The sequence below is a fragment of the Bos javanicus genome, chromosome 15 (genome assembly GCF_032452875.1).
Source record: "Bos javanicus breed banteng chromosome 15, ARS-OSU_banteng_1.0, whole genome shotgun sequence".
Taxonomy (NCBI): Eukaryota; Metazoa; Chordata; class Mammalia; order Artiodactyla; family Bovidae; genus Bos; species Bos javanicus.
This window is the reverse complement of record NC_083882.1, coordinates 76,353,929-76,381,820: the sequence shown is the minus strand read 5'-3', so window position 1 is coordinate 76,381,820 and position 27,892 is coordinate 76,353,929. Positions and strand designations below refer to the sequence as shown.

The 27,892-nt window shown below is 36.3% G+C and overlaps 1 protein-coding gene across 31 annotated transcripts in view; it reads left to right on the top strand.

Annotated features, from left to right (window-relative positions):
* The window catches only part of PHF21A (PHD finger protein 21A), a 192,766-nt gene that overhangs the window by 37,250 nt on the left and 127,624 nt on the right, over window positions 1–27,892 (top strand). For 21 of the 31 annotated variants that reach the window (XM_061381283.1, XM_061381278.1, XM_061381298.1 and 18 more), the window contains 2 exons: window positions 4,175–4,207; window positions 6,316–6,402. In XM_061381283.1, the coding sequence (XP_061237267.1) occupies window positions 4,175–4,207; window positions 6,316–6,402 (120 nt within the window). Of the gene's footprint in view, window positions 1–3,524; window positions 3,580–4,174; window positions 4,208–6,315; window positions 6,403–27,892 lie in introns of all 31 variants that reach the window. The other 10 variants (XM_061381288.1, XM_061381299.1, XM_061381296.1 and 7 more) reach the window with 3 other exon arrangements.

Genomic DNA, 27,892 nt, shown 5'->3' with positions numbered 1-27,892 from the left:
TTTTTCCATATACTGAATGTGTTTAAAAAAAAAAACAAACCCTTTTCCCCTGTTTTTTGGTTAATCTGAGGGACTTTGTTCATGTGACTTTAACTTGCATGTTTTATTTATTTTTTATTTTTCAAAATTTATTTTATTGAAGTATAGTTGGTTTACAGTATTATGTTAATTTCTACTGTACAGCAAGACTATTCAGTTATACATATATACATTCTTTTTCATATTATCTTCCATTATGGTTTATTACCAAATACTGAATATAATTCCCTGTGTTTACTTGCATATTTTAAAAAATAAGACATGTTTCAGTTGACTATCATGTATACCAGAGTTACTCACATGTGATTTTTGGACATATTCCTCCGCTCAGGAAATTTTGGGATGGCATAATTAGCATTCAGCTTTTGGTTCATCCTCACAAGATACGAACAAGTCCAAATAAGACTTTTTTTTGAAAGGTTCATGATGTAATTGAACTGAATCACAAAATTTAAATAGAGTTCTTAAATATTTAGTTTCATATTTTTAATTCAAGCGTACTAATCTTATAAAAATTATGAAAAAATTGGATATTGTTTTAAAATATTTAAATTTTAAAATTACATTTATTGACTCAAAAGGAATAAAATATTCTCCTGAAGTTATCACTTATTCACATTATTATCCTGTGTATTTAACTATTTTTAGCATAAAAGTAATAGCTTTTATATTCTTTCTTAACTGTTAATACAGCACTTTATATGGTAATAAACATTTATTTATGTTTATCAACATTGGTTGATAGTATTTTAACTTATATAGAATGTAAGATATTTCATTCCAGTTACGTTTAGAATCCTTTCCTATTAGAAAAAAAATTTAAGTACTTATAGTAGGGACTTTGATGTCAGTTCAGGGGTTAAGATTCTGCATTCCAATGCAGGGGACATGGGTTGGATCCCTGGTCTGGGAACTAAGATCCCACATACTGTGACATACAGCCCCCCACTAAAAAATACGTATTAACAGGAAATACAAATGACATGCCTTGATGTAAATCTGATGCTGTTATTCTGATTGGGTACGTGTTAACCTACATGATCATGAGAAATTCAGGGATGCCAGAAATGACGTCAAAGTTCAGTTCAGTTCAGTTCATTTCAGTCGCTCAGTCGCGTCCGACTCTTTGCTACCCCATGAATCGCAGCATGCCAGGCCTCCCTGTCCGTCACCAACTCCCGGAGTTCACTCAGACTCACGTCCAGCGAATCAATGATGCCATCCAGCCATCTCATCCTCTGTCGTCCGCTTCTCCTCCTGCCCCCAATCCCTCCCAGCATCAGAGTCTTTTCCAGTGAGTCAGCTCTTCACATGAGGTGGCCAAAGTACTGGAGTTTCAGCTTTAGCATCATTCCTTCCCAGAAATCCCAGGGCTGATCTCCTTCAGAATGGACTGGTTGGATCTCCTTGCAGTCCAAGGGACTCTCAAGAGTCTTCTCCAACACCACAGTTCAAAAGCATCAGTTCTTCGGTGCTCAGCTTTCTTCACAGTCCAACTCTCACATCTATACATGACCACTGGAAAAACCATAGCCTTGACTACGGACCTTTGTTGACAAAGTAATGTCTCTGCTTTTGAATATGCTATCTAGGATGGTCATAACTTTTCTTCCAAGGAGTAAGCGTCTTTTAAGGTAGGCACTGGCTATTAGGCCGAGGCCAAAGCCAGATTATACATTTGACTAAATTTTGGGGCAGAAGCCACCCCTTCATCATTTCCACTTAGGGAATGAAACTGGGACTGAAAATGAGCTTACTGGATAGAAAGTGTGTTAATGAAGCTACCTAGTATTGCTGTGGTAGAAGTATACTTTTGTTCTTGTTGAACAGGGAAATGATTTAAAAAGTAGCGACATGCACATGGTTGATGTTGAATGAATGTTCAAAGAGTAGCGGCCTGTGATGGGCATCTCATCTTTCTTTGAGAAATTGCCTTTTTGAATATTCCTATGTGGATATGATGCAAGTTATATTTAAATTTCTGGAGTATTTACTCTACATGTAACAGAAAATAGTATAAAGCAGAGATTAGCAAACTTTCTGCCGAGGGTCAGATGGTAAAGTATTTTACACTTTGGGAATCATTTATGGTCTCTGTCACAACCACTTTTCTCTGATGCTGTATGGACAAAGCAGTCATAGTATATAAGTGAATGGGTGTGGCTGTGTCCCAATAAAACTTTATTTATAGGAACAGGTGGTAAGCCACATTTGCCTGTGGGTTGTAGTTTGCCAACCTTTGGCATAAACTATATCCTCATGAAAAACTGCTGCATTCTTGAAATAGAAAGTAACAATTTTGATAACACATAATGTCACCTTAAAGTCTTTGGGGATTTGAATGTTTGAATTGCCCAGCTTTTCTGTCCTGCCTGTAATGGTCTAAAATGAAGCTTGAGTGATTGTAGGTAGAAAAGTTGGCTTATTTAGTTCCTCCAGAAGTGGAGACTGAGTTTGCTGGTCAGTTTTTAAATTCCAGTGTCATGGAGGAAAACTTTTTTCAGCTTTAAAAAAGCAACTTTATTGTAGTACTCCAGTCTCTGGTACCAAATCAGAAAGGAAGACCAAGAGCTTTTTTTCATTGAAGAATGTGACTAGCCTTTAAGCTGCATTAGTAAAAATGTATATGTATAAAACTTCGTATTTTTATATCCTTGAACTCTTGGAATGTATGTTATTAGTATTTTATAGATTAAGACCAGGATATAGAAGAGTTAACCACTGTCATATTTGAAGTATAGTAAAATATACCTTGTATATTTGGAGGTCACATGGTTGGCAATTTCAGCTATCCAGACTGTGTCTTAGCACCTAATGTAAGGCTTTTGACAAGCTAGAAGAAATCTCTAAAGTCACTCACCAAAGATTGTATGTTTTACTCAAGGGGGATTTCTTAGGATATTTGCTCATCTTAGAATTAGTTCATTGAGCATATCACAAAGCAGATCAGAAGTAGCAAATTTGAATTATGGCTCAGGGGTTCTTAGAGGGAGGCATAGTGATAGTAGCAATATTTGGTAGCTGCCTGCTTGACCTTAAGGAGTAGATGAAAAAACTGAAAGAACTCTTAAGAACATAGCAATTTGGGGTCTTTATTTAAGGACCTTATTGTATTGTTTGCAGAATAGTGTATTGATGTAATCATGCCTCTATCATTAAATATCATTAAATGCTGACTTTTTTTTTTTTTACTTAATAAGGTGGACAAGTATATATTTTAGAAAGTTTTTATTTTATGACTTAAAACTTTAAATGTGTCTTGTCACCCAAAGTGATACATAGATTTTTCAGTTACATGAAAAAATGACTTGGAGAACAGCTTATTCCCAGATACTTACAGGAATCAGTCTTCTCATATTCCTTTATGCTTCAGTTTCTTCTCTCCATGGTTATTGTTACCTTTGGGCAGTGATGCTTTTAGAAGTTGGGTAGGTCAGTCGACATCCATTTTCCTTTTTCATTTTTTGGACTTATGTTTTCCTTAGTTAAGGTCTTTCCATTCAGTATTCTGGTAGAACTCTCTTCACCCAGGAACCCCAGGTAGGTCGAATTTTGCATTACTGTTCTTCACTTCCTCGCTCTCAAGTACTAGCATCATGGCTCCACTGGGTACCTCCCCTCCCTGACAGAGAGGACAGTGGCAGAGTCACATCTGACACTAGGCTCCTTCTGTGAACCAAACCAACTGACTTGCCAAGTCTGTTTGCTGTATACAAACAGGTCTGTTTTTGTATGAGAGCAGCTTCTTCCCAGGCCTTATTTGGGACTCTAGACAAAATGACATTTTCAAGGGACATTTGACTTTTGAAGCATTCGGTTAGTTTAATTGTCTTTTAAAAGCTCCTTTCCCCCAGCCCATCTCCAGATTTGTTTAAAAACAGGAAGCTCTTTATTTCAAATATAAAGCAATACTTTGTTTTTTTTTTTTTTTTTTAATTATTAAGAGAGTGTTTCATTAATCTTTTACATGGATCACAGAAGCTTTTGGTCTGTTCTGTTTATGGTATTGCTTGTTTTGTGTGTTTGTGTGTACGTGTGTGTGGACTTAAAACTTTAGATTTTGGGGGCCAAGCCTGCTTAGTGACAGTGAGTTAGTATGTAAGACTGATGGCTCTTTTTCTCTTTTTATTATCAGAAACTGGTTGCTCAAATGAAGCAGGATCCGCAGGTAAAATACTACTTTTATTCATTTAATTTTTAAAACAATTTAAGATAAAGTTACTGTAAAATACTAAAATATAGATGTTACTTAGGTTTTAAAAACTATTTCATCTCTATAGCAGTTTTTTTTTTTAGCACATTTGTCTTCATGTTTTAAGAATTAAGAAAAATCCAGTCATTCTGTTATAAAATAGCTATTATTTCATCTTTGTTACTGTTATCTTGCTTTTAAGTTAATTGCTTTGAGTATTTTGGGAAAAAATTGAGAGTTAATATGTATATTAAATACTTAGCTTAAATTTCATTTCCACAAGCCCGCTTACTTGAAATCAGTTTATGAGGCTTTCTCAAAATTATTGAACATAGCCCAGAACCATTTTTTACTTTCTTATAGTTTATAGTATAGAGCATTTAAATGCTTAATCTCACTGTTTAGAGTAGAATTTTAGAATAATTTTTAAAAAGCATTAAAAAATTCTTTTTGAAAGAGCCCTTAAGGAAGGTTTTAAAGAACCTTATGTTAATATAGTAATCCATCAAGTATTACCTTTTCTTTAATGTCTCATAGGAATTTTTGGCTCAGGTATTTTATTCTCTATCCCTGAAGAGAAATTTTCCTAAAAACTTACCTTGTCTTTAATTACTGTTAATATATTTATTGTTCAGGCAATGTCTCTTTGGCAGCAATTAGATAGTGGGCCATAAGTATGGGGTCAAAGTATCAGACATTCTCAAGATTTCTCCCTTGCATTTGTTTACTTATAATCTCTTCACAGAACACCTAGACCCACACACATTTTTTTTTTTTTTAGCTTGTTAAACATACCATACATGCCTCATTGTAAAGTTAAGTAAAATAGATTCTTGGATTAAAGAATGGTGCTGAGGCAGATTGATTTTTGAAAGTGGGACATAGTATTCATTTCTACAGATTTAGCCCCTAGTAGCTTAACTATTGTATTTTTAACACAATACATTGATTCTGAGTTGGCATTGATAGCCACTTAACTCCTGTTTGACAGCCCAACTTCTTTGAGAAGTTTCTCCATTTTAATTTTTAAAAATACACTATAGTTTAAATTAGGTTTAGGGAACCAAGTAGCAGTAGATCAATGAATAGATTCTTTTATATTTAATATGGTAACCTATATTATCAGCAACTGAAATATTATTAGAAAACTGTAGCGTTTCTGACATAGCTGGCAGTTATATAACAGAGCAGTCTTAATGTGGAGAATCTGAGGGGGCAGAGAGTTGCTGGACAGTCTTGTGAGTGATCTCATTAGAGAGGCCTTGTCACAAAGAAGACCTCGTGGAGCAAACACGAAGGGAGGATGCATGCTGCGGCCCCGTCAGGAGATCAGGCAGAGCGAATCGAAAGAATTGCATGAGAAACAAAAGGGGAAAAGTAGTCTCTTTTTGGGGTGGTATTCAGTCAGCTAGTAAGTAGGCTATCTTGTTACATTAAGCTTTTGAAAACTTTAATTTTGGATTTTTCTCCCACGTGAGTAAAAGGCAAGCATGCTCAGTGTATCTCATTTAAAATAGTATTCTTTTTTGATTCCTAACATTTTAGAACTGAGAAGTTGCCCTGGTAGTCAGTATGTTAATTTGAGTGATGTAGTGTTAAGGCAGTTGCAGCACTGACAGCTTTTCAAATCTAGGCTAAAATAACAAATGTACTCTACTAAATAAGGGAGAGGGCAAGCAGAGAAAAACCTCTTTTTATTGATAATGCTATTAAGCATCCAGTTTGTTCATCCTTATAAATTCCGTTTTTTTGCTTTTGTCTGATGAGTGGAACTTTAGGGTTTCTGTCAGCTGTTATTTATGAAGAATAGCTATTTTAGTAGAAAGGAGTACTATTACACTACAAAATGCTAAAATATAAAATATCTTTTAATTTGAAATAATCACAAAGGAATTTACCCCTGTCCTTGTGTTAGCAGCCTACATTTAGGATCTATGCGCTAGGTGGTGGTAACATGACTACAGTTTAATGCATGACAAATATGATTGGCTAAATGCTTTAAGGTTGCTTCATCATTTGTAATACAGTATGCATAAAGTCTCCTTGCTACTATCCTGTTAACAAATGAAATATCTTCCTCACAGATATTTTTTCTTTCCAATCAGAATGCTGATTTAAAGAAACAGCTTCATGAACTCCAAGCCAAAATCACAGCTTTGAGTGAGAAACAGGTAGGGGAAAAAGGAGGGGGGGCATATTTTTAACATTGTGTTCTAAAGATATGTCTGCTCGAGGCTTCTAGGAGAACTGCTATTTTTCCTCATGTGTGAAAGTAAGTGTGGGCAGCCAGACTCAGTTTTAATTTTTTTTGAGCTCTGTTTATCTATTTTTATTTTCAGTTGAAATCAGTCTCTAGAGTATCCCATGAGTATATGTTAGTGGCAAATATCTAACAGCCGTGTGGCAGGCTGCTGTTGACTGTGTTAATTAAACTCCATAGTTTACCCATAGAAGATGGGGGCAAAGCATGTTAGTGAGAGTGTGTGACAGAGAATCTTAAAGTTGCTGGATGTGCCTTGTTACCTGTATTAAAGGCTTGAGATGACATTTAACTTACCGTGGAGAGAATGGTTTAAGTAGGTCTCCCATTCTGATTATTGTCATTCCTTTATGTTAATCTTTATTAGATACTGACCTACTATTATGTGAAAAAAAACTTTGGTGGAGGCTTGTTAGATATATTCTGTGTAGGACCAAAAAAAAAAAAAAAAGAACATTTTGCTTTCTTCCCCAAGTACATCTAGCAAGTGTTCTTTGGAATTTCTTGTATAATGAGCTCCCACTTCACCAGTTCAGGCAGCTCCTGCCACCAGGTGGAGTGTGACAATTGACAGAGTATAAGTAAACGTCTGTGGTAATCTGACAGAGCATTTGTTTTCTTGTTCCTTCCCCACCATTCTCCCTCTGGTTAAAAGGCTCGGTTTTGGAGTAGGTGAATGTGTGAACCAAAACGATAAGGTGACTTTCAATTGATAGTTCATGCTTATTGAAGATTTTTAGTTATATAGTTCTCAATAATTGATTTTTGTGTTATATTTTTTAAACTTTTATTTAGTGAAATAATAGCAATGAGAGTAATTTATTCCTGGAGATTTCTGATTGCATTTATATTATGTATTGTATTGTGTATTCATTTAACTAATGGGAGAAATACATTTTGAGAACTGTGTGGAATAAATGTGAGTCATTAATGTTTCAGAATAGAATCTTTTTCCAAGCTGCATGAACAATTGCTTCCCCCACCTCTTATTCTAATGCTTCTACATTCCTCTGTCTTGTCTTCTTCAGAGACAAGAGGTATTTTAGATTAGGGAATTGCCAAACTAAAATTTTGAGTACATAGTAGCATGGTGGAGACCAATTTGTAAGGAAAAATATAAACAGCATTCATTAGATGTAGTTGACTCTGAAAGTGATTCAATTCTCTGAAGTTACAATGATGTGTGTTAGTGAAATGTTCTAGTTTTGGAATTCTTTTAGCGCTGAGCCTTCTTAAAGTTTCAGGGTTTTTTTTTTTTTTTGACAAGATGCCAGTGAATGAGTCATTTTTGCTGAAAAACTCACGTGTTCTATCAGGGAAAGAAGGTGAGAACTGATTAGTGGAGTAGGAGATGGGGGATGCTGTCACAAAGTTAAGACAACCTAAGGCTACATTTGGGGAAAATGGGATGATTGTAAAAAATTTACATTTATTTGAAATCATTGTGAGAACTGATGTAAAGATTTGTTTTTTTTCTGTAACTTTCTCATTTTTTTTCTGCTAGAGACCTCACTTAATAGAACATTGCAACCATTTATGTTTAGTGAGATGTTTTATCAAGTGGCAAACTCTGTCTTCTGAACTAAGTTTGGTATTAGAAACTAGAAGTTTAAAAATGGGTGTAGCATCAGGAAAACCTGGTTTACCAAGTAAAGAAAACCAGTGTAAGAAATTAAAATGCAATCTTGCCGTTTCTAAAATGTTTGTTTAACTATTGGAACAACATTTTTGATAGAACAGAAACTCTGTCATTTTTTAGGTAGGATAGTACTTGAAGGAAGCACAGCTATGAAGTTCAAAACCTAGCCCTTCCTCAGACTTATGATATTTTGTTTAAAATAGTTTTATTTTAGAGCAAACTCCTAATGCTGTGTACTCAGCTTTTTGTTTTTCCTTCTCGAAAGATCCACTTAGCCTCTGGCAAAACTTACTGATATTCCTTCCACTTTAATAACTGAAATCTGAATTACCTCACTCACATGACTTAATATTTTAATTTAATATTAATTTATTGGTTGTGAAATTCAAAAACAAAAGTTCAAAGAATGTCATATTCCAAAATTAATGGTTATTAACCCTTTGTCATAGGTTTCCATTCTTTTTCTATATGCATTTTTCCATATTCATTTTTTTAAACCCACTTGAAAATTTAATTATAGAAGTAATAAATGCATATGTTCTCTTATTTTGCTTTATTAAAAAAATAAAACATTGCAGTTAGTCACTAATTCATACAGTAGGCACTTATTAGTTCTTATTTGTTATTGCTACCTCAATCTTTGGTACTTATTTTATTTCTTTCTCAAGACCAATTATAAATTAATGCACTCCATTTGGGAAAATATAGTCTTTATTAAGCATTCTTCATGGCTAAAATTCAGTGAATTTCAGTGAATTCTTAGTTAGATGGTACCAGTGCTTTCAAATTGTGATTTGAGATTTCTGAATAGAAACTCCCCATGGCCATTTTTGGAGTCTCTTCTTGACCCACAGGACTTTAATTTGTGGTTAACAGTTTAAAGTCAGTTTTAGCCCAGACTTGATTGGCTAAATAAATTATATGTAATATAGTTAGAATCATGATTTCAGAAACATTTTAATGATACAGGGATGCACTTATGATAAATAAGTGAAAAAACACACGCAACTTCATAGGCGTTAACAATCCCATTTGTGTGTATTGTGTGTATACATGTAGATAGGCATATAAGTGTGTATAAAAAACTGTCAGTATAAAATGTTGTTGGTAAGCGATGATTTACAGGTACTTTATTTTTTCTTTATATTCTTAGGTATATTTGCTGCATTCTCCACAATAAATATATTTCTTTTTTAAAATCAGAAATACACAAGAAAATATTATTAAAAAAAATTTTAACACCAAAGTCTTATATTTTCCAAGGATAGTTAGCCTTTAAAAATCTAATGACATTCTCCTTATGGTATATGAACCACTCTAATCAGAGAATCCAACTATTTTAAACACTAGAAATATTGAAGTGTGGAAGCAGCTATTAGTTTCTTTAACAGGATTCATTTTCATTCTGCACCCCTCCCCTTTCATTTTTGACATGCATATGTGGTCTTTTACTTGTCATAGTGGAGATTCTAATATTGGAGCCAATGCACTTAGCTGCTTTAACGCTCTGCTTTCATTCTAATTCATTCATTGTTACAATAGAAGCAGTCTTGCATCCCAGAGTTTGTTGCTTATGCTTATTGCAGTTGAGGTTTTCATCTTTGAAACTACTTGGCTTGAGGGGTTTGCCACCTCGTCTCCCTTCCCCTGGTGCTCTCCTGGCCAGGCATCAGATAGGTTGCAGTTTAAAAGTTACTTCCTCAGAGGACCGGTCTCTGAAACCCTTTCTTCCTGTCAAAACCAACAGTTTCTGTGTTATAATCTCTCATCACACCCTTCAATTTTCCTGCATAGGTATGCCACTTAGGATTAGGGTTCAGCTGTGAATGATTGAAAACCCAAAATGAAAATGGTGTAAACAAGGTAGAATTTTGTCTGTCTCATGTGAAAGCTCTGTGGGGATAGTAAGGCTGGTGATAGTGGTTCCACAGTGCCAGGAAACCCAAGCTCCTCCTATTCTGTTGCTCTGCCATCCTCAGCGTGAAGCTTCCACATCATAGTCCAAAATAGCTGCTCCATCTGGCAAAAAGGGGGAAAACAAGCCCTTTATTTTTAAGGATGTTTACTGGAAGTTTCATGTCTCACTTCCAGTTAGATCCCATTGGTCAGAACTTGATCACATGGCCCCCACTAGGAGCAGGGAAAGCTGGGAAGTATAGTCTATTCCAGATGGCCATGGGCAGATAAAATTCAGGGACTCTGGTACTGAGCAAGAAGAGGGAAATAAATACCGGGGATAATTAGCAATTTTTGCCACAATAGTTTATCAAAATTTGTAATTACATATATATGGTTATTGTTTTTAATACCTGTTGTCCTCACTAGACTGTTTCAAGAAGTCAGGGAGCATACTTACCTCTTTATTCCAAGTATAGTATTTAGCATAATATTTAGCATAAAATAATATTTAGCACAGAAAGGCATTTATATTTCTTAAGTGAATTATTTTATCTACCTGATCTTTTTCTGTACTTGTAGATATTTTTTTAAATGGTGCATCTTGCTTTTTATATTTTTTAAGCTTAAAATACTGTGAACATTTTCATGCATTTTTGAGTGTTCCTTAAGAATGAAACTTTTAATAGCTTCAAATATTTAATAGTCTGGTTTGATCATAACTATTCACTCTATTATTTGATGATATTTTGTGTTTTGTTATTTATAAATGTTGTTATGATAAATACCCTTATATGTGAATCTGTTCTAATTGCCTCAGGATACATTCTCAGGTGTGAGGTTTTTGGGTGTATTGGTCAGCTATTGCCATAACAGTTCTGCATAACAAACCAGTGTTTTATTAAATTACAACACTAAGTTTCACACTGGGTCTATTGATCCTCCTGATCTACGCTGGCTTGACCAGGGACATCTACTTCAGTCTGTGGGTTAGTTGGCTTGCCTCAGGCTGTCAGTTGGGTTAGACTCCTCTAAGTTTATTTGTTCTGAGGCCAGTCATGAGGGGGCAGCAGCTACCTGGGGCATACCCGTGTCATGGTTTATCACTGGAGTGTAAGACACAAGCCAGGCTACCAAAACACATTTTAAGCCTCTGCTGGCATTGTCAAAACAAATCACCAAAATAAATCGTGTGGTCATACCTTGCAAAATTATATGACAAAGGGTGTGAATGTATAATTTTATGACAAACTATGAAGAGTTGAGAGCAATAATCCATCTACCACTGTTGGTCAAAGTGTATAAAAAGCTTTTAAAATATTAAACAACACCAACTTATTTCTAAATAGCCTCCAGGAAAGGCTAATCAGATTAACAGTATTTGTGAGAGTACCAAGTTCTCCCTAAGAGATACCTTGAGAGGAGGCAGGGTGGGGGAAAGCACTGTGTTGATTTTGAAGATGGAGTAATATGTATCTGATGCTTATCTGAAAATATATTTTTCATGCCATTTGTCCCTGGTACACATATTACATAGTATTCCATAAAATTACCTTTTGGTTTTTCTTTCACTCTTTCCACTTATTTTCTTAATCCTTTTAAGAGAGGTAGACTCCTTCATAGTCTTTGGTATTTGCCGCCGACTCTGTGTGTAAAAATCATAGTCTCTTTTCCTCACAGATTACTTAACCTAATACAAGATGAAATACTTTTCTGAGGGTTTAATAAATAGTTGCTGTTCATGAAACCATTCTCATTTAAAATTTGAACATATTGTAGTAAAGTGAATTCTGAGGCCTTTGGGAGAGAAATCTCTGTCCTGCCATAACTAACTATGTTTCTGACGCATAGAACAACAGAATTTAAGCTAGGTGGGTGACGTGAACACTGGGCTGGGTGGGGAGTCGGGGAGGGGATGCAGAGTCTGATTCTGTTCCTTACTCTGTGATGGACTTGTTGGGAGATTTTTGAGCTATCAAATAATTTAATATGTCTAGTTCATTTTTTATGGAATGTTTGAATAATGCCTTTTAAGAGTTAATGAACATATATATATTGAGTGCACTGAGTAGTTTTGAAGGTAAGTTCTGTTTAAATGGAAAGTGTTAGCTTCAGTCATGCTGGTCTACTTCATCTCATATGTAATGCCCTCATCTTATAAGTAAAGTACTACTTTTTAAAGGAGCTTAGAACATTTCACATTTAACTCAGTCATGAGTACATCATCATAATACATAAACTGGGACATGGACTATTTGTGACTTATATAATTAATTGTATCAGTTTCAAGACTAGAATCCAGATCACTGTACTATTCGTTCAGTTTTATTTAGTAAATTATATTCTTAAATTATTCTGTGAACCTTTATCTATCAAATATTTTTTGAAATAGGACATTAGGCACAATAATTACATTGCCTTTAAGCTTCATTGCCTTGGAGTCATGTAAGTAAATTGCTTCTTGCAGTCTCATATTGGTAACCTGACACATGACTGTCTCTAGCCTCTGATACCAGTAACCATAAAAAGTCACCCTGTCTCATCCATATCCAAACTAATATGATTGACATGTCATATTAGAATTTAAGATTGTTTTCTTGAAGATCCTTGAATTATGATGGGAATCTGACCTCATCTTCATCCAGAGTTTAGGAGTTCCTACGATTTAACTAGTTCATCCCTCTTGTTAAATATTTATGTGAAACCATTAGTCCAACTATTTGTTGGTTTTACTGCCTCTTGTGTACATTGGTTCTTTCTCCCTTGCTTCAAATACAGGAAGTATATTATTTCAAATTTTTCCTGGTGAAATCCTTTTGGCTTGTATTCAGCGAAGATGAGATGAATGAAGGGCTCAGAAATACAGGACAAGAACATCAAGTTTCTAAAGCCTAGGAGGTCGTATGCTTGTGATGTGGCTGTGGTTCCCAGTGCTGCATTGTCTCCTGGTTCTTTTTCATCTTTATTCTCAGAGTTCGGTTGTCTCTTTAGCCAGAAGTTGCAACCTACTGGTCAATGATTTGATTATTTCTTTAAGATAGAAAAGCTTGTTGAAGGAACTCGTATTTTAATAATACTATGCCATGTTATTGTAGAACATTTTACCTGAATATGGTGGAGGAAAATCAGGTAAGTTTGGTGACTTGTACCGAGTGCAGCCATCTGCTTCTGAGTTATCTTCTTCTCAGGTCATCCTAATCATTTATTTTTGGTACTTGTAAATGCAGTGACTTAAAAAAATCAGATGAACACAGGTATACCTGTGGCGGATTCATTTTGATATTTGGCAAAACTAATACAATATTGTAAAGTTTAAAAATAAAATAAAATTAAAAAGAAAAAAAATCAGATGAAAATTTTAATCCTGTCTAAAGTTAAATAATCAGTTCCTTCTAATTTATTCCCTTCTCCCTAGGATCTGTGTTTTTTTTTTTTTTCCTTCAAATTTCTTTGTCATTCTAAGTTTCTGACTCATCTGTTTATTCCATACCCATTATTGAAAGTTTTCTGTGGTGAAAGGCATGGTCCTAGGCCCATGGGAAATGCTGAGGATGAAAACTTCACAGTGTTCCTTACCTATGACTGGTCATGAGCTAAAAAAATGCAGGCTCATTTTTCCTGACACCTTTGATAACTCATTCTTGATCTCCTGTCTTCAATCCTTTCCTGCCGTACATACATACCCTGTAAGTTTTCTGTTTTCACCTTTATTCATGGGTTCTCTCAATACTTTTGGTCTCCCCAACAGCATTTGCACATGCTGTTTTCTACAGCTGGAATTCTCTTTCCTCTTTGCCTGGTAAATTTCTGCTTATCCTCTGAAGACCCAGTTTAAACAAAGATCCTCAAAAGGTTCGCTTGACTTTTGTCCACTCTCCAGGAGGAGTTAAATATCCATCCTCTGTGTACTCTTGGTGTTTGTGCCTGCTTCTCTTATTTGTACTTTTTACATTGTATTGTAATTATATATTTGTAAGTTTCTCCAGGACAGGGAGTATGTCTTCTCATGTTTATACCCCTCAAGGGTAGCATGGCAGATTTGTAGCAAGCATTTTTTAATGTAGTAATTCATTATGCTTTCAAGAAGCTAGTAGTCTAGTAGGGTGGCCCGATATGTCGGATGTCCGTACTAAGGTGTTTTACCATTAAAAGGAGATTTCCATTCGTATAGTTCAATTCCCCCTTTTTTGGGGAAAAATATTCTCAGTATTGTTTCCTACTTAATTCTTTAAAAGCACTCAATATATTTTAAAAAAGAACACTGACATTATTAACCTGTGTTCCAGTTCAGAGCAGCTTTATCTTAGTTGCAGGAAAGGAAAACTTTTATGAAGTGAAGTAGCATAAACTAGTAAATGAGCCTGGGTCCAGCTATCTAGGAATGCAGTGTATCTAGAAACAGTCTCTTCTGCAGTGTTGCTACGTCACATACCTCTTTGTCTTGTACTTTCTTCAAGTCCTCTTTACGTTTTTTCCCCTGACTTTATAAAACATGCTTCCGTGTCTTGTATTCTTTTAAACAACAAGAAAATTCCTTCCTTTGTTGCTTAATTTCTTTCTGCTATTGTCTTGTCTTTCTCTCCTTCCCATTCCTTTGTTATTAAACTTATTAAACCATGAAATATTATTCAACTCAGGCTCTTTTTATATTACTTTTTTATAACCTTGTGGTCCTTGTCAGCCCCACTACAGTTTCCATTTTCATTCTACTTTATTGAGCTCACTGAAACTTCTGGTAACATAATTGCCAAATCTAAAGGAAATTTTTCACACTTCTTCTTACTTGAAGTAAGTTGTATTTCATATTAATGATGGCATTCTTCAGTCTTCTTCACAGAACCAAGAACCTTCGTTTCCTGGTCTCCTTTTACATCTTTGAATGCACTTGCTCAGTTTCCTTCTCAAACAGTTCTTCCTCAGTCTACCCTTTAAAAACTAATATTCCATGGTATTTTATGCTTTTCATCCTTTCCTATTTTTTCCCCGGTGGGTGATATCCTACCTTAAACCACTACTGAATGCCACTGACCTCCAAATGTTTATTTGTCTTCTCCTCTCTTTGCTGACCTCCAGACAGATATGTATTTTCAGCTTCTTCCTACTGGATGTCCCAAAGCTCTATTCTCCAAACAGATCTCGGTATCCACCCCTCTTCAACTTGTTGTTGTTGTTGTTCAGTCACTAAGTCGTGTCCAACTCTGTGACCCTATGGACTGCAGCACACCAGGCTTCCCTGTCCTTTACTCCCTCCCAGAGTTTGCTCAAACTTATGTCCATTGCGTTGGTAAGGCCATCCAACTATCTCATCCTACTTCTCCTCCTTTCCCTTTGTGGTTAATGATGCCCTTTTCCTCCAGTAGCCAAGCAGAAACTTGGAAATAATTATGAAGTTCTTTCTCTGTCTCATCCATGATTACAAAGTCCTGTTTATTCAGGCTCCTCAATATTCCTACCCCCTTTTCAGTACCTTCCTAGTGCCCTTTCCATGGTATTACCTTGCATCCAGTTACTGTGTTTTTTGATTCAGCCTTTTCACTATTTTCAGGCTGATCTAAAGTCAAACCCTTGAATGTTGCTTTCCTGCTAGAGATCCTTCAGTCAGTAGCTGACCTTCTCTTGTACTCTAGGAAAAAGTCCAAACGCCTTATGATGGCTCAGAAACCCCTCATAATCTCACCCATGGCTGCCTCTCTACTGAACTTATGCATACCTTTTCCTCAGCGTACTTTAATACACAGAGTACTCGCCGCGTACTTAAATTTTCTTGGATATGCTCTGTTTTTATTTGACCTGGAATGTTCTTTCTCATCTTCTTTGCTTAGTGCAAACCTGGAGTCACCATCTGCCCTTTGACCCAGTAAGCTAATATTCAGGGCATTGTAGTTCAGAAATACCCATGCAAGAAAAACTGAAAGTAACTATAAATAAATCAGGGTGCAATTAGCAAGTAATATACAGGAGCTATATATGCATATTATGAGGTGCTTAACTGGATAGAAAGATGAATGGAAGGTGAAAAAAATAAATTCTAAAACAGATGTACAATATGATTCATTATTTAAAATAAAAAATAGTTAAAAATCTTGTTTGTAAGCATGCATTTATGATGATTTATTTTTTGTATATTCTTTTCTAATTTTTTAAAATATTGAAGTATAATATAAATACAAAAACTGCACACACACACACCCCCATATATATATGTGTGTGTGTATATATATACTCTATATGTATGTGCATATGGCTCCAATATATTTTTATAAACTGAAATACCCAGGTAACTAGCACCCATATCAGTATCAGAACATTACTATAGCCACAGAAAATGTTACATGCTTTCTTCAGTTCACTACCCACCTCCACTATTGTGACTTCTAACAGCTTAGATTAATTTTGCCTATATGAAATCAAATAAGGTATTCTGTTTTCTTTCTGGCTTACTTTGTTCAACATAATGTTTATGAGATTGTGTCTGTTGGAAGTTTTTCTTAAAAACTAAAATATAGAGAGTCACAGTAAGTTATCTTTTGAAATTTTATATCACTGAAGACTGAAAGTTTGTCATCTCCTCGATATACCCACCCTAAAGTCTCTTGGCATTGTTAAATGTGTTCTCTTGTGAATTGATAGTTCCTTGCTCTGTTGTTTTTATCACATTTCATTAATTGTTTGTATGTTTATCTCCCTTCTAGATTGTGAGTCCCTAAGTAGTGTGGGCTTTTTTTTCCCCCATCCTTAAAATCCAGTATATACTTAGTGCTTCACACACAGTGGTACTTAAATAGCATTTGTCAAAGAAAAGCAATACATTCTAGTCTGTGTGTTCTAGATTGTGCCATGTATTTACTAGCCTTGCCTACTGAATTTCTCTGAACTGATTTCCTCATCTCTAATATGGTCATTATGATTGCATCAGCTCCTATACTTTTGCTGCTGCTGCCAAGTCGCTTCAGTCGTGTCCAACTCTATGCGACCCCATAGACGGCAGCCCACCAGGCTCCCCCGTCCCTGGGATTCTCCAGGCAAGAACACTAGAGTGGGTTGCCATTTCCTTCTCCAATGCATGAAAGTGAAAAGTGAAAGTGAAGTCGCTCAGTCGTGAGGTCTTAGCAACCTCTTGGACTGCAGCCTACCAGGCTCCTCCGTCCATGGGATTTTCCAGGCAAGAGTACTGGAGTGGGGTGCCATTGCCTTCTCCGTCCTATACTTTTAGCTGCACGTAACTGAGCACCCAGTTGAAAGTGGCTGAAACAGTAAGTGGATTTATTGATTCACCTAATAAGTTGCTAGAATTGACCACTTCAGCATCTCAGCAGCACCACCAGAACACATGTTCTGGTCATCTTTCTGTTCTGCCACCCTTAGCGAGTCAGCAAACATTGCTTGTTGTCACAATATTGCTGCTGCTGCTCCAGGCTTTACATCCTTCCAGTTCTTCTGGTATGTCTCTTTTTACGAGCAAAGAAGAACTTAATTAGAAGTTATTCAGCAGATTTTGCATCCTGTTGAGCACACTTTGGCCACATACTAGTGTTTAAAGTAGTGACTGGCAGAAAGAGTGGGTCCAAGACTAATTTATATCCTGGAGCTGAGCATTTGCCTCTCAAACATTTGAACACTAGATATACAAAGTTAGTTTCTTGTTAGCAAGAGATAGAGAGTAACGGATTTGAAAAGGTTAGAAGAGACAGAGAGTAACGGATTTGAAAAGGCAATCAACAATATCTTTCTGTCTCCATCTATGTAACAGTTGTCCCTATTATTGTAAGTTAAATATAATATATATTTGAAAAATATGTGAGCCCTTAGCACTTATTACTGGTTTCCTAGATTGTTTTAGAAAGGTCTCCCTTTGCCAGCCTACCTAAAAACCTGCTTTAGGTCAAGGAATGTAAAAATAATTTTGCTGTTTGCTAGAGTATCAACAGTATATTATTGTAAAGGTAAATCTATTACAGAAAACAATGTAATTTATTTAAAATACGAACTGTAAATTATTTTGAAGTTTTTCAATATTTAAAATTTATTTTCTATAAGCTATCACTGTCATCACTGTTATTAATATTAATAGCCTATGCCTTTGAAGCATGACAGCCTGATGTCCCTTGGTTAACAATACCTTTTAACCTGCATTATTCAGAAAAGCCAGAGTTTTATCAAATCCAATGGTATTCATGGATTTCAGTTTTTTAAAAGGTTGAACACTATAAATGACAGGCAAAATCAACAGATTACTTCATTTCGTTTTTTATTTTTTACCGATTAGGTTAGGAGAGGGGCTTCCCTGGTGGCTCAGCAGTAAAGAATCCACCTGCAATGCAGGAGACACGGGTTTGATTCCTGGGTTGAGAAGATCCCCTGGAGGAGGGCATGGCAACCCACTCCAGTATTCTTTCTTGGTGAATCTCCTGGGCAGAGAAGCCTGGTGGGCTCCAGGTGATAGGCTTGCAAAGAGCTGGACACTGCTGACCAACTGAGCACAGGGCGGGAGAGCCAGACAGGAAAGTAAGTGTGCTCTTGAGCTCCTGTCTTCCCATGGTAGCTGGTTAGATGACGGGCTGCCCTCCAAGACTGTCTTTACAGAAGACACAGTCCCCAAAGTTGATTTTTCTCTAAGTTCAGGAAGCAGTGTTTGTGTGAATCAGCAGGGATTGGCTAGCCTCTCTCATACTAGTTTCGTCTGAAAATGACAGAGTGATTATTAGTTTCTGTCAGTTAAGCACCAAATATTCCTTTGCTCTGAAAAATGAGGCCTTAGCAATCTTTAACTAATGTGTTTAATTTGTCACCTTTTGTCCTACTCCCACTTCCACTTTTTAAAAAACCTCTTCCTTTTGCCAAAACAAATTATATCATTTTGACCAAGAAGAACACTAAAGGTGGAGATCAATTCTGAACTTACTTCTCCTATGAGCAGTGAATGATTATTGCTAATCCTGTTTTATCTAGTGCTTCTGTCATCTAATATAGTGATTGGAGGAGAAATTAACATTGCCTTTCCTATGGAGTCAAGAGGCACAGATAAACTTACTCTGAAAAGTTGCATTTCCTGAAGTGAAGTTGGGGAGTGTATTAATCGACAGGAATTGAAATTTGTTTTTCTGAGTGTGCCTTATTTATTACAGATTGTAGAAGTTGGTTGTGAATTTGAGACAGATTTATGAAGATTTTGAGTTAATCCATCACTTCTATTTAATTAAGAATGAGGTGGCAGTCACTTTTTTAAAAAACATAAATTATTTAGAAGTTCACCTTTTCCATAGAATGTTTGTTTGATTTTTTTCATCTGCATGAAGTCTTAGAGACTATTACTCACACCCCAAATCCCCAACTAAAGTCAAGGTAGAAAAAGTAACAGAGGTCATTTATAAACATCTGTCATATAAACTTCTGAAGACACTTAACTGTTTACTCTGCTTTCTGTTTATCCCAATGTGAGTTCATCAGTTGAGACTGTTGGCAAGTTATCAGAGTACTGCCCCTGAGCCTTATCCTCTGCTAATAGCTGAGAAGATTGTATCTACAACTTTTAAAATTTCCAGTATTCCCTCTTCGTGACTTTCTTTCCTCTTTCAACTTGCTTAATTGTCTTCCTTGGTTACAAAGAAGTTTATAGCCATGACTTCTGAAGAGAAATTGATTAGTTCTCCACAGATGGAAAGAGTGGTATGAATCTCTGGAGCTGGGATCAGCAAACCACAGCCTGTACCTGGGCACATCCGGCCAACATTCAGGGGATGTTGTTGGAATACAGCCACCTAGTTTTCATTTACATTTTGTCTCTGGCTGCTTTGGGGTTTCAGTGGCAAAATTGAGTAGCTGCAACAAAGATCTTCCCATTTATAGAAAAGGTTTGCCAACTTGACAGAAATTTAACCAGAGAGGCATTTGACTGAGAGGTAGTAGGCACAGAATAACAGTGAAGATCAAGAGTGCCACACTGGAAACAATATATATACCGAATAATGAAAAGGCCCTCTTATATGCATACATTCCAGCCCCATAGTTTTCAGTTCATTTTTTAAAAAGCTGTTTTGTTTGGATTTTTTCTCCCTCTCTTCTACTCCCTCTCCTTTTCTCTTATATATTTATTGAGGCATAATTAATATAAAATAAACTATGCAGTTTTTTTTTAAAGAGTATAAGTTTTAATGAGGTAAAACCATCACCATCATCAAGATAATGAACATACCCATTACCTCTAAAGGTTTCCATGTGTTCCTGGTAACCCTTCTTTTCTTTCCTTACTTTCCCAGTCCTATCCCCAGGCAAGCTTTGGTCTGCTTTTTGTCGCTCTAGGTTGTTTTATACATTTTAGAATTTTAATGAATATATTTATACAGTATGTACATTTGGGGATTTTTTTCCCAGTCTTTTTGTTGTTGTTGTTTAGTCACTAAGTTGGGTCTGACTCTTTTGCGACCCCATGGACTATAGTCCACCAGACCCCTCTGTCCATGGGCTTTCCCAGGCAAGAATACTGGAGTGGGTTGCCATTTCCTCTTCCAAATGATCTTCCTGACCCAGGGATTGAACCCACCTTTCTTGCATTGACAGGCAGATTCGTTACCACTGAGCCACCACCAGGGGAGCCCTCCTAGTTTTTAGCTATTAGAAATAAAGCTACTACGAGCATTCATATGCAAGTCTTTGTGTAGAGATAGCTTTCACGTCTCCTAGGTAAGTACTTAGGTGTGGCTTCAATGGTACAGTATGTGTATTTTTAACTTTTTTAAAGAAACTGCCAAAATGTTTCTAAAGTGGTTGTACCATTTTACATTCCCATCAACAGTGTATGAGAATTCGAGTTGCTCTGCATCCTTAGCTTTTTATTCTTAAACACTTTAAACCTAACAGCCAAGAATCTCAGCTAGTTAAGGGAAGCTACTAACAGATCCAGAGAATTGGAAGGGAAAATTAAAAATAACTATAACTTTAGATCCTCTGATGAGAAAGAGAAAGATATTGCATCCCTGAAAACAGGAATAGGATGCTAGAAAAAAACCATTAGAAAACAAAACGAGTTATTTTTTTTTTAAATTGAAGTATAGCTGATTTATAGTGTTGTGTTAGTTTCAGGTATACCAAAAAGAATTCTTGATAATAAAAAGTGAAATGTTTAGAAGATGAAATAGGAGTAATCTTTCAATAAATAGATGAAGAGACAAAGGGATGAATGACAGAGAAGAGGAATTTTCAAGGATCAATCCAAGAGGTCTAATGCTTGACTAATAGCAATTTTAATGCAAGAGGACAGAAAATGGAGAAGAGGAAATCATCCAATAATGAACATAAGGAAATTTCTCAGAACTGGAGAGCATACATTCCAGATTAATAAGAGTTTGTGCTTCGTGCTCAGTCCCTCAATTGTGTCCGACTCCTGGTGACCCTTCCCTGGTGGCTCAGATGGTAAAGTGTCTGTCTGCCTACAATGCGGGAGACCCGAGTTCAATCCCTGGGTCAGGAAGATCTCCTGGAGAAGGAAATGGCAACCCACTCCAGTATTCTTGCCCATAGACAGAGGAGCCTGGTAGGCTACAGTCTATGGGGTCCCAAAGAGTTGGACACAACTGAGCGACTTCACTTTCTTTTCTTTCTTTCCTGGCGACACTATGGACTGTAGCCCTCCAGGCTGTTCCTGTCCATGGAATTTTCCAGGCATGAAAACTGGAGTGGGTTGCCATTTCCTATTCTAGAGTTTACTGAGTGCCTGAAACTATGAGTGAAAAAAGACTAACCCTTCCCTGCTACCCGCCTCCCCCGACCCCTGCACCAGGGCACATTACTGTGAAACTTCTGAAAGATACTTTCAATAAAAGCTCCTGAATGCGTCCTCAAAGGGAGGGGAAAAACAATTGTGAACAAGGATTGGGAATCAAATGGCATCAGCCTTCTCAGCAGCAATTCAGGAAGCTAGAATTCAGTATAATGTTGCTTGTGAAAAACAATTATTTCCCATCCCAACTCTTGATGTTAAGTCTGAGGGGTAGGATAGACACAGTAGACATGCAAGATTACAAACCTATCCCCCATGCACTCTTTTGAGAAAGCTACTGAAGGATGTTCTCCATCAAAACAAGAAAATACACCAGTAAAGATGAAAACATGGATCCAGAAACAGGGAATCCACTACAAAAGAGAGATGAAGAATATCTCCTATCTGATGAAGGAAAAACACAGATGACTATTGTACAACAGGTTTAGAGAGCAACCAGTTTAGGTTAAACAGAAGGATGGAGGTCTCTAGGAAAGATGTAGCCAAGAAAGAAATGGACTGATAGATTATATGATGTGTTTGGAGCCATTATTTAGAGATGTTTTCTAACTTCTTTAGAGAGTATGGGGTAGAATTAATGATGGAAATATAGAAAACTAAGCAAATGACAAAGAGCATTTTTAGTTTCAGGAATAACAAAATGTGCAAAAAAATAAGTATAACTCTAGTAGTCATTGTCTTACTAGTTAATGTTACTTGCATAGTTCTAATAGTATATTATATTATATAATATTATATTATATATATTTTATTATAATATAATATATATAATATATATATTATATAATATATAATATAATATATATATAATATAATATATTATTATAATAATATCTAATATTATAAACCTTAAATAGGGATTTAAATAAAAATTGTGAGATGACTGCAATGGGAATAGGAAGTGGGAGAGGGGAAAGTAGTAAACTAAATTTTAATTGTCTGTAGTAGGAATTCAGTAGGTAATGATTAAAGTGAAAAATCAAGAAATCACAATGAATATGTAAAACATATAATAATTGTAATATATTTATATAATATAAAGATAAGATAAACACTTAAAGAAATCGCTAAGATAGTTGAAAGTGGTTTCCTAAAAGGAATACGGCTAGAGAGCTGGAGAGGGTTGGTGCAAGGGACTGCTGTTTTTATTGTAAGTCTTGTAGTAGTATTTTTTTAAAGCTGTGTATATTATATACATATTGCTTTGGTTAAAAAGCTAAACAGGAAAATGAAAGTCTGGACTTCCTGGATGGGATGTTTGTTAGTTTTTGTGGAATTACCCTGGACTCCTGAGGCAGGTCATCTCTTGACTTAAGTCTTTGGCCTCCCGCCCGTCCCATCCCAGACAGTTAGGGATTGTGCTTGGGCTCATAAATTCTTCCTTTTCATTTTTATTAGTACAGGCCATAAGGTGACTCCAAAATTTTGTTAAGGTGTTCCTTGGGAATCTAAAGGAGAGAGAAACTGGCCCTTTAGTTGGTTGCTCTACTCTTCTGGATGGGTTAGTAGTTTCAGGCTCTAATAATGAAATAATAATAATATAATAATGAAACATAATAAAAGCATTATTGCTACTGATGAGTTCAACCCCATAGGATATAATGTCTCTTTTGCCCTTAGGTGATATACTCAAAGCCCCCTAACCATAAACTCCATGAAAGCCAGGGATTTTTACTTGTTTTACAGCCAGGTATATACTGGCTATTGTATTTAACATGCTTGATGAAATTCTATCTTGAATGTAATGAAAAGCTGTAACAATCATTTCATTTGGCAAATATTTATTGAGGACCTCCTTTATGCCAGGCACCCTTCTGGATGCTGACAGTACAGTTGACGCTTGATCAGTATCAGTGAACTGCATAGGTCCACTTACATGTGGATTTTTTTCAGTAGTAAGTAGTTCAGTGCTGTATGATCTGCGATTGGTTTAATCAACTCCCACGTTGTTTAAGGATCAACTGTGTATCAGTCCTATGCGTACATGCATGCTAAGTGGCTTCCGTTGTGTCCTCCTTGCGACTGTATGGACTATAGCCCACAGGGCTCCTCTGTCCTTGGGATTCTCCAGGCAAGAATACTGGAGTGGATTACCATTCCCTTCTCCAGGGTATCTTCCCGACCCAGGGATCGAACCCAAGTCTCCTGCAGCTTCTGCATTGCAGCCAGATTCTTTACCACTGAGCCACCAGGGAAGCCCCGTCAGTGCTGTAAGTCACAGCTTTTATTTTAGTCATGTATTAGAAGTTTGAAACACTTTCAACTGCCATTCAGAGTCTGAATCAGATTTCATTTTACTGATGTTAAAGCACACTTGAGCCTAAAAAGGAAATACCCCTAATGTTTCCTCTGTTGGAGATATCTATTCAGTTTTTTCTAAGTGAGTGATAGGAAGTTGTGAGGTTGTGCTGCTTGACATCTTAGAATATTGACAGTTTATCCTTCCTCCTTCCCCCACCTCTGTGGTAGGGCAGTGGTGGTATTCAGGCTGTGTGTCTCTAGTTTCTGTTTTCTGCAAGTTTAAATGAGATCTTTCACATTTAACAAGTCTCTCTCAGAGGTGACATGTTAGAGGACTAGAGTTCTCAAAGTTGGAAAATTATTTGGCAGAAACCCTCTGCAAAATAGAGAAAGAGTTACGTTTTGAGTTTACATCAAAAACTGATTAGACTTTTTCCAGATGGTGTTTTGTACCTATCAGTCAAGTTAGGAGGTAAGTCACCCAGTGACAAACCTGAAAATGTGCTGGGCAAGCTCGGTGTTTTAGAGGAAAATGCCTCCTAAGAATCATATGTCTATACTTTTCTGCTCGGAGTTGGCTTTCACCTGGAAAATCTGTTGTATTTAAGCCAGGGTTAGTGGGTAGTGCCTTCTCAGGAGACCTGATCTCGGTTTGGATGGGACAAACCTCCTTTTCAGTGAGTGGGGGCAGACTCTAGAACAGCTCTGCTGCTGCCTTTTTGCACTTGTGAGACTCCTTGCTGCTGCTGGATTTAGAGTTTTAGTTGATTTCAACTTGAGCCATATTATGGATGGCACTTTTTTCCAAAAAATAATATTTCTTTTTATTGAGGCATATAATTGGCATATAACATTATTTAGTTTCAGGTGTGCAGTATAATGATTTGATTTGTGTATATTGCAGAATGATTACAGTAGTTATGGATGACATTTTTAAAGAGACAGCAAGTTTTCTCTTTTCTCTATTTAGAAGTACAATATGGAGAACAAGAAGTGTAAGCTTTCCTATGTATTTATATTATAATAAACTATATGTGTGGTGGTATATGTAATTTAAGAAATTTTATTCAGTTGTGCAGTTTCTAAACCAACCTGGGTTAAGTGAGAGAATTAAGCCCTAATGCTCTTGGTATTCATTATATGTATTAACTTTCCTATAAGTCTAGAATGGTACTAGTTTTTGTACTATCTTGTAGTAATTGAGGAAATAGTCATAAAAATAAGTTTGTGTCCTGTGGTTCAAATGAGGAATCCTGGTTGCAAAAGGCTGTTGTGTAATGATAAGAAGCCCTCTCCTGTAAAACTCATAGACACCCAAAGATTACAGCTGTGTGAGTATGCAGTGATACGGTAACTGCGTATGTCGTTTCAAGATGGGACACAAAAATGTCTCAAGCATTAATAGCCTGCTGACCATGATCTAGTGAAAATAACTACTCTGCTGTTTCCTTTAATCAAGTCCAGTATGAACTTGGGGGGGCAGGTGATAAAACCCAGTTACAGTTTTCTTGTAAATCAAAACATTAATAACAATAACATTTTTATTTTTTGTGCTAACATTTCAGTCTTTTTCAGAACTTTATCTTGATTTTTTTTTACTCTGTTTAAAGCAAATAAAATCAGTTATCTTGATAAGATGTGGCACTTGATTAGTTTTTAAAATAGATAAGTGAAAAGCCTGTCAGCCCAGCACAAGGCAAAAAACTATTCTGTTTGTAAATAATGTAACCGTTTTATGGAACTGAGCCCTGGGGAGGAGGACAAGCACATGTCTTGTTTCCTAACACAGAGCACGAGGATTCTGTAACTAATCTTAACGTTTCCCTATCTAAAGGCCTTTTAAACAGGAGCCTCTATGAAATTCATATTGTATTTTTGCAGCTAAATCCTGATTCATTGAGAGAGCCATTATTGGTGAAGTAAACACACAGGTTAAGAAAAGCTTTGTGTACAAATGAAATGATAACGTTCGTCTTGAACAAGTTCAGAGTCTTAGAAATGGACAGATTAGCAAATTTATCCACTCTCCTTTTCAAAAATAACGTTAATAAGGACCTTTTGTTTAAAAAGTCCAGGTCCTTGTTTTAAAATCTTGAGTGATACTGCTGCTGCTAAGTCGATTCAGTCATGTCCGACTCTGTGAAACCCCATAGCCGGCAGCCCACAGGCTCCTCCGTCTGGGATTCTCCAGGCAAGAACACTGGAGTGGGTTGCCATTGCCTTCTCCAATGAATGAAAGTGAAAAGAGAAAGTGAAGTCACTCAGTCGTGTCCGACTCTTAGTGACCCCATGGACTGTAGCCTACCAGGCTCCTCCGTCCATGGCATTCTTCAGGCGAGAGTACTGGAGTGGGGTGCCATTGCCTTCTCCAGACTGATACTAGCTGAGACTAATTTGAAAACAGTCCAGGTTTATAGACCTTAATGTGAAAATTTACCTTTTGTCATTCTCATTACCTTTACATTTAACATATGATTTGTGTTAATTTGTCATAGATACTGGCCCATAGAGCCCAAGCCAATGAAATTGCTAAAGTCTGTTTTGCTCTCAAAGTCTTCTGCCAGGTTTCCCATGGAATAAAGTTGGAGTTACCAGCTTTGTTGGGAAAAATATAAATAAAAACAAAATTGCTGCCAAGTTTAAAACATTTTTAAATAGTTCTCTTTTTTCCTACATAATAAAATTCAAAATCTGAGGTCCTGTTTCCTGGGAGTAGTACATGTGAATGCTATAACTTTATTTTTTAAAAAGGTTCCATGGAAAATTTGTATATTTGAAAAGGTATCACATTAGCTATAAAGAAACAAGAATACTTTAAATTTTAAGGCTTTCAGTAAAAGGTACATTGCAGAGCCTCCTGGTGGCAGCAGTTCTTTGTTACCAGAGTGTCCTCATTTGAGACACCTACCAAATGGGAGCTGATTGTGAATTAGCAAACAGACCTATTCTGCTTGTCCGTGTTCTTTTGAGGCTTTTACTGTAAAGACATTAAGAAAAATACTGTGCTGAGCATTTTTTAAATTGAAGTATAGTTGACTTAAAATATTACGCTGTACAGCCAAGCAATTCAGTTATACATATATACACATTCTTTTTTAAACGTTCTTTTCCTTTATGGTTTGTCATAGGCTAGTGGTATTTTAGTGAAAGTATAGTGATGGGAATACTAATGTTTTTCTCAATAGTTATAGAATAGTTATCAAAATAAAATCTAGTCTTTGTATTGAAGGCCAAAGCCACATCTACCTGAAGACTCGTGGTTCTCCACCCTAACTTGTACTCTAGAGTAACCTGGGAAGCTTTTGAAAATGCTGCCTCTAGGGCCCCATCTTAGAAACCAGTTAGGTTAGAATCTCTGGGAGTCGGGCCCGTACTTACAAAGATGTGTACGAAAGGCAGGTTGAGTTTAGTTAAAAGTAGTTCAGTATTGCCCAGACTAGATCTGATAACCTAAGCCAGTTTGGTAGAGCATGTTTATTCTTGAATCATCTGGGGACGAATCTATATGATGTGGTTTGTCAGAATTAATGATTTGTTTGAATCTTCCTAGAGAAGAAACTGACATACTGTTTTTTCAATTTATTTATCTTTAATTGGAAGTTAATTGCTTTACAAAATTGTGTTGGTTTCTACTGAATGGCAACATGAATCAGCCATAGGTATTCATATGTCCCCTCCCTCTTGAACCTCCCTTCTGCCTCCCACGCATCCCACCCCTAGAGATTGTCACTGAGCACCGGATTTGAGCTCCCTGCGTCATACAGCAAATTCCTGCTGGCTATCTGATTTTACATATGGTAATGTATATGTGCCAGTGCCACTCTCTCAATTTGTTCCACCCTCTCCTTC